We start from the raw sequence: 13,379 nt of genomic DNA, 5'->3' as shown, positions 1-13,379 counted from the left end.
TTAGTTCCTAGAGTTTAATAAACATAGTGAGGCCCATTAAGTTCATACAGCTCAACACATGTGCCACACATTTGTTGTACTGCAGCTTTTTAGTGCGAGCTGTTTTGACTTTTACTGGCTTTGGTATTAAATGACACTCTTACAACATGGTAGGAGCAATGAAGAATATGTCGACTTTGTGCCAGTTATAAAAAGCGGGAAGAATTCAGGCAGCTCCGGGTGTAGTTCAAGAGGTGCTCTTTATTTCAGCTTTCTCGGTAAACGGGTGATCATTGGCCGTGTCCGCGTGTATATATATAATATTATACTCATATAATGTATATTTATGTATATATATGTCGTGTAGATACATGTATACAGGATATGATGTGACACAAGTGAAAGTATCGTCCATTAACCCTCGCGTAGTGTTTATACAAAGACAGGTGTGCAGCAACAACAACAATCTCCACCGGCCGCCGTCCGTTCTCTTCAGCACCGTAAAGTGGGTCCGTAGTAAAATAGGTTTAGTGCTTTGGTGGGGAGAGGGGAACATCACCGTAGAAAAAACCTTCGACCAGTCGACATGTGGGCTGCGGTTTAGCTTGGAAAGTGCTGGAACAACACGAGGCGCGTACGTACAAGTGCAAAAGACTCGGGGCTGATATCGCAGGGTCGATTCTTGACCCACAACTAGGAAGGGGGGGGGGCGGGGCATCGAATTTCAATATCGCCAATAGGTGGCCTTCCCTATGAGTGGTCACATGGTTCAAATTGGATTTTTTTAATCGTGAGTAAGTTCTTCCTTCGATCTTTCAGTCACTGCGGTCAAAACGCAATGCAATAACTTTGTCCTTCACGAGGTAAGCATTCAAAGACACACACACTCGCATTACCGTATTTATTCGAATATAAGGAGAGGCTTTTTTTCCAGAATCCGTAGTCTCAGAGTCATACCCCGCCTTATATTCGAAGCTCAATGGCGGTTTTTTTTACTCTCCAAACCGCGCCCTCGCCTCAAAATCGTGACCGCCTTATAATCGAATAAATACGGTATTAGCTAAGCGTAAGATGATGATACTTGGGGGCCAATTGCTGTTAGAAAATGTTGACCACGTGTTAAAAACTGAAATAAATACTCCGAAGTTTTATTTTTTTTTTGTTTTATCTGATGAGAAACACCGGCCAGCTATTGTGGTATCGAAATTCGATGCGAATGCGGACGACAACATCCTTAACTAAGGTAAGACATACAGCTGAACATCGAGAGAAAAAAAAAAAAAAAACGGTGACAACACACTGACTTCGTGTCATACACTACACTATTAGGCTGTCGGCGACAAGCGCAAATGAACACGTAAAAGCAACAGAGCCGTCCGATCAGTTTGTTTGTTCTTCCACTGGTCTGTTCATACACAAGTAGTTGTGGTCCGCCTTGCCTATACATGCCGATTAAACTGTAGTCAACTTTGGACAACAAAAGAAAGACAATGTCGAAAATCTCAGTTAAAGCTTAACCTCCACCGCATCCTTTGCAAGTTCTAGCCAGCAAACCGGGAAAGTCCCCGAGCAGCTCTCAAGCAGCGTTTCGGGGAGCGTACCGAGAAAAAATATGAAAAATAAAAAAGGGCTTAGGCCTCAAAATAATCAATATGCTACTCACTAAAAGAGTTTTTTTTCATTCTTTCCTGATGCAAAAAAAAAAAGAAAACCTCATACAAGCCTCAGTAAATAAATCACATTTTCAGCCATAAGTACCTTCGCAACCAACAACCAGGCACATTACTGTACAGTGGCTTATCACGAGGTGGTTTATTTATAAAAGGGCAAAGGTTAGAAACCGTCACAACAACATGCCACAAGCAACCAAATCACTGCGCTCGACAAAAATGTAGTGGAGGGTATGCAGTAGAAACCAAAATGTGTAATAAAAATAACTGGTTAAGAACCAGTTCTACCTCTACGCGGACAGGGCTTTAGAAAGACTTTCGAATTAAAGAGCAAAGAGCACTACAAGCTACAAGGAAGACAGACAAATTATCACGCACCATAGTATCGGTGTAGCTTGAAAAATATCGCAACAGCAGCATACTTAATGTAAAATAAGATCAACAGGCATTCAAGAAACAGCAGCATACTTAATTAAAATAACATCAACAGGCATTCAAGACGAAAAATGATATCGTATTAGTATGATATGAAAATGCTGCTAATTTACAGCAGGACTGTGGGGCATAGAGAGGAATATTACTGTAATAGAGATGTTGACCCCATTCCAATGAGGAAGGTTAAACACCAAATCTTTGACATCTTACATTGTGCACCATATAGCAGTACTACTTGTGTATCACGTACTTGCATACGGGCACTTGTACAAGTGTACCGTACAATTTGTGCACATTGGTTTCAGTTTGACATGCATTCGGAACATGCGCTCAGTTTCTTATGTCTTTACTCGGCTGATGTTAAAATTGGTTTGAAGAGTCAAATCAAACAGCCTACAATGTTCATGATGCAAGCGAAACAGTAAGGATCTAAATCAGAAATACCATACACATGCCCTCTCTTTTATCTATTTAAGTAAGCTTACGGGAGCCACAGTAGTTCATATCAAAAAAGGATACTTTACCGCAAGGTATTTGTGCATGGTGTGGCACGATGAGTTTAATTGTATGCAATTTCCCTACAGCATGTGCATTTCACATGTTCAGTCGATAAAAAATGTCAATGTTGATGTTACTAAATTTCACCGGCATGCAAAAACAGCGGGTTCCAGCTGACAGTTTGGCTAAGCTCTGAATGCAGCCATCAGCAATGAAGCCTGCATGGTAGTACGAAAGCCCTCTTCAGAAAATGTTTACTTACTTGCTACAGCCAACAACGTTCCAAACCAAACCTGCCCATGCTTTCAACAGATTGCAACAAAACAAGAACTGTAACCTTCATAAATATCTTTACGACATCCAACAGCCCCCTTTAACTGGAGCAAACAATCTACATTCTGCAGAAAACTGCATTTAATATGCGTAATGGTTGACTTAGCATTCCAACCAGATGCACGGTTGCCCACTAGGCCTGCAACGTTTTAAGTACTTTGATCAGCAGTTGCCAGACAAGAAGCAGTAAACTGTAGACAGTGTAACAGTCAAAGGTGAAGGCTTTTTGGCTGTTGATGTTTCCCGTGCCATGCGTCACAGGTATGAGGGTATGCTTTTTTCATGGCAAATAAGATAAAACCATGTCCCTCCCGTGTGCAATCCTAGCCCTGTTCAGGACGAAAGCCCTATTTTCATGTTGAAACTGATTAATTAAAAGCAAAATTGTTGCATGCAGTTCTTAAGGGGAAGATAGAGCGTCGTACGTACTCTGAAATCTCTAGCCGCTGATATTATTAAGCACTCCTTTGTGAACGCTCTTTGTAATGTTGTGTTCTGAACTTGCGTACAACTATCATTACACTGGGTCTATACTTCACCTAAAAAAGCCGCGGTCTTATAGCACGAACCTCCACTGACAGTTCGCACCATAAAACGCACCATAAAGTCGGCATTACTCAATGCAGAAACAGAGTTTGTAAACACATAGCTAAAATTAGATAGTCTTGCAATACAGTAAAAAAATTTACGTGTGGATTTTTGAAACAATTTAGCTGTCTTGGCCCAGAATTTTTTTGTGTGGTCTAAATGTAGCACTCACATGACATGAAACATTTTATGAGAAAGAGATTGGACGCGTTTTGCCAGGAAAAGCTTCACAAATTTCAGCCATCTCAAAGAGCCCTCACTACCACTCAATCATTCTGTTGTTTGCGAAAACCTTGGGGATAACTGAAAACAGATATTGGTCCGTAGACAGCTAAAGTTACGTGATGACGAAGGATGTACATCCAGCATTTTTTTTGGGGCATTCAAAACTGTTTCTGCAGACTAGGCGAAGACTACAATATTTGCTCGACACTGCCTTTATAAAAAAATTCACACAGAAAAGCGTACATTTTTTAGTTACCAAAATTCTCACAGCTCTCCCACGTAGCAACATACGAAACAGTGAGATATGAGGAAAAGGTTCTCAATGCTCTCCGGCACACACAACGGCATTGGATGGCATCTTTATCAGGGAAGGTACAAACTGCTTGCGGTGAGGGATCTCTTGTCTACGGGAGTTCCATACTGAGACATGTAATGTCTCAGTCAGAACTACAGAGCAGCTAACATTAATTTCCGGACACAAGTTTCAAGGGTGCATGGCTCATACAAAACGAAAGCATGCGCACGGACAAAGAGGTGCAGTTTGTGTACGATTTAAGTGCTCTGTCGACAATCTCAGAAGAACGTGGTCCTGTCGCTCTCACTCACGTTTAAGGAGTCAACGTACCGAGGCAGCCGTACTTGGTGAACCTTATGAGTGAGGATTTGCACGCAGCTCTTTTACGAAACAAAAAGATGCAATATTAAAAGATGAGCTTAGAGGCTCCTGATTTACGCAAGGAAGGTTAATCAATGCTAGCTTCCACTGCCTGACAGTTCTGTCAGTGCTTAGAGGCTATGTCAACATTAGTTGCGTATCACTGCTTTTAAGAAACTGGGCTTTCGAAGCTTTGAAACAAAATGGATTTACTTGTCTCCCCCCTCCTCTCTTGGTTGGTTTCTACACATCCAGCTTCATTGGCTGGCGGATGTGAAAACATTGAAGTGTCCGCTTTTGTGGTCAATGCAAAATAGCTGAAAACATCACTTCCTTTCGTTTGTGGCCGGCTGTTAAAAGCAAAAAGTAAATTATAAAAAAGTAAATGAGATTTTTCGACGTCAGATGTGACAACCACGGCATCCCGTGAGTATGCGAGTCTAGTTTTCTTTTATGATAAATATGAAAAGTTACAAAGGCTGGTCATAGCACTTCTAAAAGTTCAAATATGAGCTACAAAGGCAGCTCATCATGGTAGCCCCAGAGAAATATGCCAATTTTTGGAAGCATTCGCTCACCTATTACACTGAAAACATTTCAATGCAGTGTGAAGGCTAACCTCGCGTGCTCATGTGGAGCATTTCTAGCTGCACACTGTTTATTTCAATCAGCAGAAACATATCACAAGCACAAACGAGCTCATGATTTTGCTGTCCTGATAAACCCCTGTTATTCATCCCTAAGCAAAGTAGGGCTCCCGCTGAAATGACTCCAAATAGTATAAAAATTAGTAGCAAATTTTGAAATATTTTCACTACCGGTGAGCTCTCATCTGTGAAAAAATATCCTGGATGCGCTACAGTGGAAATTTCCACTAATGTGTTCCTGCTGGGCCTGAATGATGAGTAGCTGAGAACAGGTATGGCTGGCTGGGTACATCGAATGCGGTGAGCGTGGAAACTCGGCACGTCAGACATCTCTGCTTGGCATTCTGAGAACTACTGAGAAAATGTTTAGATATTAAGCAGATCATGCGGAACTTTTGAAAATCGCTGTTCAAAAAGGACACAACACACTTGTGGGCACTGTCGGAGAAATACGAAGCAAGGAAATCAATTATTCTGAGAACTAGACCTGTCGATTCACATACTACACTTTAACAGGAACACGGGCTATGGGGTACGCCAGTACTAATGAATACCGTATTTTCACGCGTATAACCCGCACCAAAAAGGTGAAAATTTCAGTGGCAAAGTAGGGATGCGGATAATACGCGGGGTTTTTCTCTTGGTGCAGCTTCACGGCAATGCGCGTTGTGCCGTGAAGCTCCTACGCAGTAACACTGACTAAGCCTTCCATGGCAGCGATTGCACAAAACATACAAGGACAAGGAAAAAAAAAACAAGGACGAGTGCAGTGACACTGAGTGAATTGGGACTTTCACCTTGCAGTCAGCATATTCTACTTGCTAAATATACGCTTTTTCTGTCTACATAGTATGCGATGTGTTGCTTGAGCAGTAGCGTTGGTGCAGCCTTTGCTGTATCAAATCTGCGGGCAATACGCCAAGATTTTTTTTTTCTTTTCTGGCAGGCTGAAAGTGGGGGTGTAGATTATATGCAGGGGCAGGTTATACACACGAAAATACGGTATTTTTCCTCGAATTACATGAAACCTGCAGTTTTTCTTTTCTCATTCTGATTTTTGATGTCAATAACAAATGGCTCTTTTTTATTCGATATTTTCGTGCTTTGACGAATGACAACTAGCGTGTTGAACAGGGTTGCCAATTTGTGCCAGGTTCCGAAGTACCATCAGAAGACCTCAAATAAAAATGTAACAATCACTGCAACTGCAACTCTCCAAAGATTCTCAAAATACCACTTAACGAAACTTTAAAAAGTGGCGGTAAGTCTCGAATAGAGAACCTTGCAGATTATACAGCCCAAATATTAGCGCAAACTGAAGCCAGAACTGAAGTCAGGCTCAGTTTTCATTCACTGAACGCTTTTAAACGTAATTACGCCTTACTCATATGAGTTCTTTGAGCTAAATTTTTTCATCAATTTCATGCCATGCGGTTTACATGGTGCAATGCGACAGCTTACGTTAAAAACAAGCAGTGTAGCGAGAAGTGAAGTGTTATTAACAGCACAGTAAAACCTAATTTCTATGGTTTTCAAAAAAAAAAAAAAAGCTAGGGAGAAACGTACTATCTTGAAAAATGAGCTATCTGAGAAGAAATGCACTATGGGGCATTTTTACCATTCCCAATCGAGAGCGTAGTAACCGGAAAATCATGCGAACCGGGAACGTTTCAACAGGGTTCTACTGTACTTTGGTGTGAGCTAGTTGGTTCGTATAAATGCAGAAGTGAGATTGGACCAAGAGGAGTCACGAATATGGATCTGGACATAAGGGCGCTGTTCTCAACACCGTCGAAGATTTCCCTCGTGCCGAGTTTCCACTGTCTCCGTTCCTCAAAAACCTCTACTGTTGTGGGCTGCCGGCATAGTCTTTAGGGAAGCTGTTACGAGCGATAGGTCTTGTGAAAGTACAGTAAAACTCATAATCAGGAACAATGCTGACCAAGAGTGTGTTATATGAATCATAGATACCCACTGTGGTCCCGTCGTTACGAAGCAAACATTGAGTTAAACTGGAGCGATCGGTAAATTAGCGTTCTCTAATCACTCACTCGACTTTTTTTTAGTCTCAGGGGTTAAAAGTGAAGCCTTCACCTCATAACAACGCTTCTTACAAGAGGAATTTATACAATGACAGCTGATAACTTGACAGGCTGTACGACTGAGTGCAGTAGTGGGTTGCGCACAACTCAGCAACTGGCTTAGCAGCCTAGCATCCTTGATTGCAGCTCCAAAAAACTCTCCCTTTCGTCATATATGAATTAGAGCTAAGTAGCTGTCAAAAAGAATTAGACATTGTTAGCGTCATTCTAGCGTGAGAAGGCAAAGCGAAGAACCGGACGTAAACAGTATAAAAAATATGGCGCAGCACTTTTTTTTTTTTAATGGTTTCCCCACGTTTAAACATGCACCAATCAGCCCCCTTGCACCCTATTTTGAGTCATTCTAGCGTTTCAAAGTGAGAGAGCCTGCGATTTTAGTGCAGCCTGACCGGAATTCTCCCCAAGCTACAGGGATAACTTAATTCCACAGAACACCCACTCACAAGTCTAAGATGTTTATGCATGTTCTGGTGATGGGCTGAGCGCTCTCAGGACACGGCGCATCGCTCGCTATGCCGGCAGCCACCACATCTCACCCCGTTATCCGTCATTTGGCTGAAGATGTCGCAGGGACGGGCGTGTGTTTAACTCACAGCTAGCTAGAGTGCGGCGAACAGCGCGGAACGGCTTACACGGAGCTAAACTCTCTACGCACAAAATGCCTCGCGTGGCGTGGGAGGGAGCTTTCTCCTATGCGGTAACAATGTGGCTGACAGCATTCCTCCAATCTACACGCACACACGACGAGCACATGATCATGGCGCAGGGACTGGTTAACACAAAAATGGCACACGCAACGAATCTAAACAGCTTGCGATTGTCCACGAGTGCAAGAGAAACTCAGCGTGGTGATACGGAGCTAGCGACAGCTTTTTGGCTCTCAGAAACAGTTCGGCTACGAGTATGTACATCGGCTTTCACCAGGCAGGGTGGAATACGTTGAGGGAATCGGTAAGTGACAGTCGTAAGCGCACGCACTGAATCGCTGAAACGATGCACTCCTGTTCATTAGTCGATCGTTACAGGCAACGTTCAGCCTTGGACCCTGCATTGGATGCTGTTTGGCGTTACGGTCGGAGCCCACGCACGCACGCACCGGAAATGTCGAGGGTAAGTTTTCTACGTTGGCCATTAAGCCCGCAGCAAAGCTTGAAGTAAGTTATGAGAGTTAACTGCTGGGAAACTGGTTGTGTCTGGAAGTAAAGTGAAAAGGATTGCCTCCGAGCTCGCTAAAAGCGTCAGGCAGTTGTCATGTGCACAGAAATCCAGTTTTGTCGATAACCCTCAGCTCGGTTTACCAATGCGCCGACTGACCGCTTACACAGTTGATTTTGACGCCTTCTGCTGCTATTTTAAAACTTTGGAAAACAAGATGAAGCAAAGTTACGCATTGATGGCCCCCAACGAATTCTCGCCTATGATGCATGCTTTCTGCAAGTGGGTACTCAAGCATGTATGCCCAGTAGTAACACAGTACATTTTTTTTAGTATAAAATCTCTTCTTCCAACCATGCAATTCAATAACCTAGCATTCTGGTCTGGATGTGCGCTGATATCCACCTATTCTTTTCTCTCTCATAGCTGCGATCTTTCCGAATGCAAAGAACATTACTCGAGGCCAAATATCGTTAGATTATTCTACATACGTACTGCGCATTAAAAATCATGTTCCCGTAAACACACAGATACGTTCCTAGATATTCTGTGATTGATGCCGTATAGAACGGCAATGTTGCTAAATCGTCACAGGAAGTGGTGACAGATGCCACTCAAAGCGACAATGTCATCAGGCAGCAGAAAGCATAAAACATTAAGAGTGTGCGCTTAAAAGTTATCACGTAAAAACCAACTTTGTGTAAACTGATATGCCGGATTATGCTCATAAGGATGAGATGGTACAGAAAACATTTTGAAGAGCTCATTTACCGACTTTTTTAGATACACCTATGCAGTACAGGTTTGTGACGCTAGCATCAACTTTAGGTAGCATTACGTGCAACTATAACTGTGAACCCCCAAGAATAAACGCAGCACGAGAGCAAAGAATAGCCTGGTGCGACCTGACTTCTTTATAAGGACGATACACTAGCAGTTAAACGACTTCTTAAACCATTGTTTATCATAGTAATACGTAAGTAGCGAAGACCCTGCAGAATTACGTCTGACGGATAAGAACCACAGACGGTGATAACGTCGTAAAGTGGGCACCTTGTGAAGGCTATGTACACATGTGTTTCGGGAGAAAGCTGCGACGGAGGAGACACACAGATATTCAAAGGTGACAGCTTTATACAGATAACAGCCATGACGAGCTGCAGACGCTGTGTTTAAGGAGAGCGCGGCAAAGTTGGCCCTCAGACGTTCTAGTAAGTCCGTTTCCTAAAAAACTGTTTACCAAAAAACGTGATCAAAGTCGGAACTATTTTTCGAAATACTAATGAGGTTTTTTTCTTAGGATGACAGAAATATGCGTGAGAAGAGGTGCTAAGCTGTGTCAAATCACTATGTTTGGCTAAGCTAGAACAGCACATGGTAGCCTAGATTAAAACACGCTGACCGCATGGCGTGAGAAGGTAAAAATAGAATTTGCAAAAGGATATGCTTATGGTAGTACTGTATGTGCATCCTACTGGTACATATTTTGATGCCAAACTGACCGATGTATGCTGGCTGAGAGATCAACTACATTTTTTTAATCTTTACGTTACAAAAAAAAGCCCGTGTAAATAGGGCTAGGGCACGCAGCAGGATCGAAAGGCTTGCGGAGCTATTGATATCAGTCCGAGATTGTGATGTTGTGGTGTGAGGAAGGAAGGTTCGATAAAAGTTGGGAGAATTCCTTGGCATTGTGAACCTCACAATAACGCGCAGCAGAAAATATTTGCACGCCTGTATTTCTGTATTTCCTAGCTGATTAATGAATTTCAGAAAGCAACTTTCAACGGAACTCTCGCTGGCATGTCTGCCAAAACTGTTACCGACCTTTCCACCAGTGGCGGTGACAAAACACCGAAAAATTCAAACTTCTGATGCAACAGCCTAGAAACTGGCTAATTTATAACATTTCAAAGCAACTATGCAACATTTTTAGGGCCCTGTTAGGGCAAGTGAGCCATTACTCACATAATGGTTGGCACAGTGCCTCGAGAGTTGATTGAGTATTTAGCCTAAGCAAACCCCGACATATGCATTCAGACTTTTGTTTTCTGTAAGGTTCAGCAGCAATAACCAAAATGACAACGTGCTGGCTGGCTCACAAAAAAACAAACAAATAAACGTGCTGCAGCTCAAGTTGTGTACACTCTCACAGCAGTTGCAATTGCGAACGTTAAAATTGAGAAAAACAAGAGTTGCTAAAAAACATCGGCCGAATTTTCTTCAAGATGTAAATTTTCTGTGTCCGTGGGATAAAAAGAAAGGTGATCAGAATCAACATGCAAGAAGCCCCCTACAAAGTCAGTTAGTGCAATGCGACGAGTAGTTACAGATTCAAAAGGAGGAACGATGAGACAATCATTCACCAACAAACATAACCTTCGCGCTGCTAAGACATGCCACCCGCTTTCCCTTTCCTTTTTCCTATTTCCTCGTTCCACACTAAATACACCTGCAATAACAGGTTGCATGATGTTCGTCCCATCTGGAGAAACACACTTCTGTGTGCAAAAAACAAAACAGTCATGAATTACGTATCTAAGTAACTGAGTAAGTAACTAACTAAGTAACTGAGGCCACCTTAGCATGATTGGCTCACAATCTGACTGACACAAAGCTAGATTAACATCTAATTAGCTAACCTGAAAGTCCATTGGTACTAGCACTACAGAACAGCTGATAGCAGGCATTATTTCTTCAAAAAAAAAATTCCTACCTAAGACTAGAAATTTTGTGCGTACACGGACCGATCTCACACAGAACATATCTTCATATATTCATTCCCAGATCTTCCCCGTAAAACTGTCCACAAGATAATCATCATATTAATAGATATTTATAGAGCAATCCTTGCCAAAAATAAGTTAAATATGTTTAGATATGTCAAGGATTCTTACGAGCCTTTCACCCTCTTTGTTCAAGCTAATTCTGATATGCAGGAAAACAGCAGCTAGGAACAGGTTGCGTTTAGACACTTTTTGTCATCTATAGATGTTCCCAAGTTCATCTCAACATAAAAGTGATCCATTGCTGCTGCCAGAAGTAAAACTCCCACAACAACCATTTCGACTAAAAGTACAAAAAAGCAGTGATAAATAAGACGCTACTTCCTCTTCTGATAGTGAAGATTAATGTAAAGCCATTCACTCATTCCACCATACTTGGGCACTGCAACATATGGAAGTTAGTAACCGCATCATTTGTAAGAATCATAAAGCCTTAGCATGCTGAATCAAGATAACACTGTACAGGTCAGCAAATGCGTACATGTATGACTACAGGACCCTAGCGATTGCCACATGCAAGTGGTTCAAGTTTGGAAGAAGCCGTTGTCACCGAGTAAAGTACACCGCTTGGTGTATATAAACGAGGACCACGAAAGCAACATTTACACGATCAACGCGCAAACCGGTTTCAGTGATGTGGGACGCGCTTTCGGACGATCTTACCGCTACAGATGATACTGAAGGCCCGTCGCGGAAATGAAAATTACCTCGGTAGAGACCAACTGCGTTTTTCTGGTCAACCTACTCGCAGTCGTCAGCACGATCTCATCCGCCGTTTGAGCAGATGTCGTGCGCAACACACGCTGCGCCACTCGGGCATCATCGACACTGCCGCCGATCGCTACAGACGTGCAGTGTACGAATAGTCAAGGAGGCGAGGCGTCGCCTCGCAGTTCGGCTCTCGGATGAAACGCGGTCGTTCGGACGAAGTCACCCTAGTTGCACGAACGGCAGCAAGTGGCAGCCCGGCGGTTGGCCGGAGGCGGGCGTGAAAGGCGGCGGAGTGAGGCAAGAAGACAGGCGGAGATGGCACTTGAGGCGGCGAGGGCTGCTGGCATGGCGGCGGCGAGGGGGGGCGGCGCCGAGCGAGTGGTGGCGGCAGAGGGGTGCCCCCCCCACTCAGGATCTCCTCTTTTTCTGCTGCCTCACGAACTCCTGGGCGTCCTTGTCCCACGCCCGGCTTTCCAGGGCACACATGATCTCGTCTGCGACAGACGACAGCGAGACAGGAACCAGTTTAGTTCATTGTACACCGACACAGGTTCAGCTAGAACAAAAAAACGGCCGCGTATCTGCTCACTTCATTGCAAATGTCGACGAAAGACGATAGTCGACTGGCACCCCTGCCAAGTAAACGCCTCCCTTCTGCTTCCCGCTCACCTCTCATGCTGTTCCTCTCCCGTTTCGTTCCTCCCAGGATAACACGCCAGAGGTCTGCTTAAGTCAATTTAAATTTACCGCATTCCGCTGCTCCAAGTAGCGTGTCTCGATGCCAGCGCTGCTGTACAGCGGAGACGCACGTGACTTCAGGTAACCCAATATAACATTTATAGAACCACTTTGCCCTGCTCCACGAGCGTTCCAAGCGGAACGTGGAACCTATCTAGTGGAACCTTTTGTTGCTGTTGCTGTTTAATTTTTTTCATTCTACCAGGTAGCGTGGGAAACAGCAGGCGACGGTTTTCTGCAGTTGATGTATAGTAGTATTTTATTTGCTGTCGCAAAAATTAAGCATCCGTGAATTTTGTAATAAAGGAACACTGCAAATGTCACTCATGTATTGATTTTCTGCCTTATATTTGCGGAATTTCTTGTTCTTGTTCAACAATGTTGACAAGTATGAACATTGCCACGGACTTGGAAATTTAGATTTGGCTGTGGGTAAACAAGACTAGTGCGCAGATTCAGTTTCACTTTGGCCGGGTGGCTGAATTGAGTCACAGAAAGGCAGACAGACAGACACACAGACAGACCAAAATTTCTGCTTTTAAGTAGCCCAAGAAAGACTATCGTCTTTAATGCAGTTGAACCCCTTTATAAGATACCCGTACCGGGGAGCAGTTTCTGTCTCTTATATGAGAGGTTCTCTTATGAGCAGGGTACCATGTTTTCACTTACTGATCAACCCCTAGTTCAATGTAGGCAACCTACGACAAAAATTAGCACAAAAGAATGCTACAGCACGCTACAAAAGGCCTATTCAAATTTATATGTTTCGCACCCCCAATTTATAAAATAGTTCTGAACCTTTGTTTGCTCCCAATATTCTTGGCTTGTGCAGAAGCCCGCATGTGCGGTCACGCTCG

General features: G+C 43.3%; 1 protein-coding gene across 6 annotated transcripts in view; it reads right to left on the bottom strand.

Moving 5' to 3' along the window:
• Window positions 1-220: 220 nt before the first annotated feature.
• The window catches only part of LOC144138220 (BAI1-associated protein 3-like), a 500,259-nt gene continuing 487,100 nt past the window's right edge, over window positions 221-13,379 (bottom strand). For all 6 annotated transcript variants that reach the window (XM_077670407.1, XM_077670408.1, XM_077670411.1 and 3 more), the window contains one exon: window positions 221-12,278. In XM_077670407.1, the coding sequence (XP_077526533.1) occupies window positions 12,193-12,278 (86 nt within the window). In that variant the 3' untranslated portion in view covers window positions 221-12,192. The remainder of the gene's footprint in view (window positions 12,279-13,379) is intronic.

Source organism: Haemaphysalis longicornis, unplaced genomic scaffold (assembly GCF_048455015.1).
Source record: "Haemaphysalis longicornis isolate Haplotype H1 unplaced genomic scaffold, Haemaphysalis longicornis Haplotype H1 scaffold_5, whole genome shotgun sequence".
In the NCBI taxonomy this organism is placed as follows: Eukaryota; Metazoa; Arthropoda; class Arachnida; order Ixodida; family Ixodidae; genus Haemaphysalis; species Haemaphysalis longicornis.
Note: the sequence above shows the minus strand (reverse complement) of the source record. Positions and strands in the feature narration are given on the sequence as shown.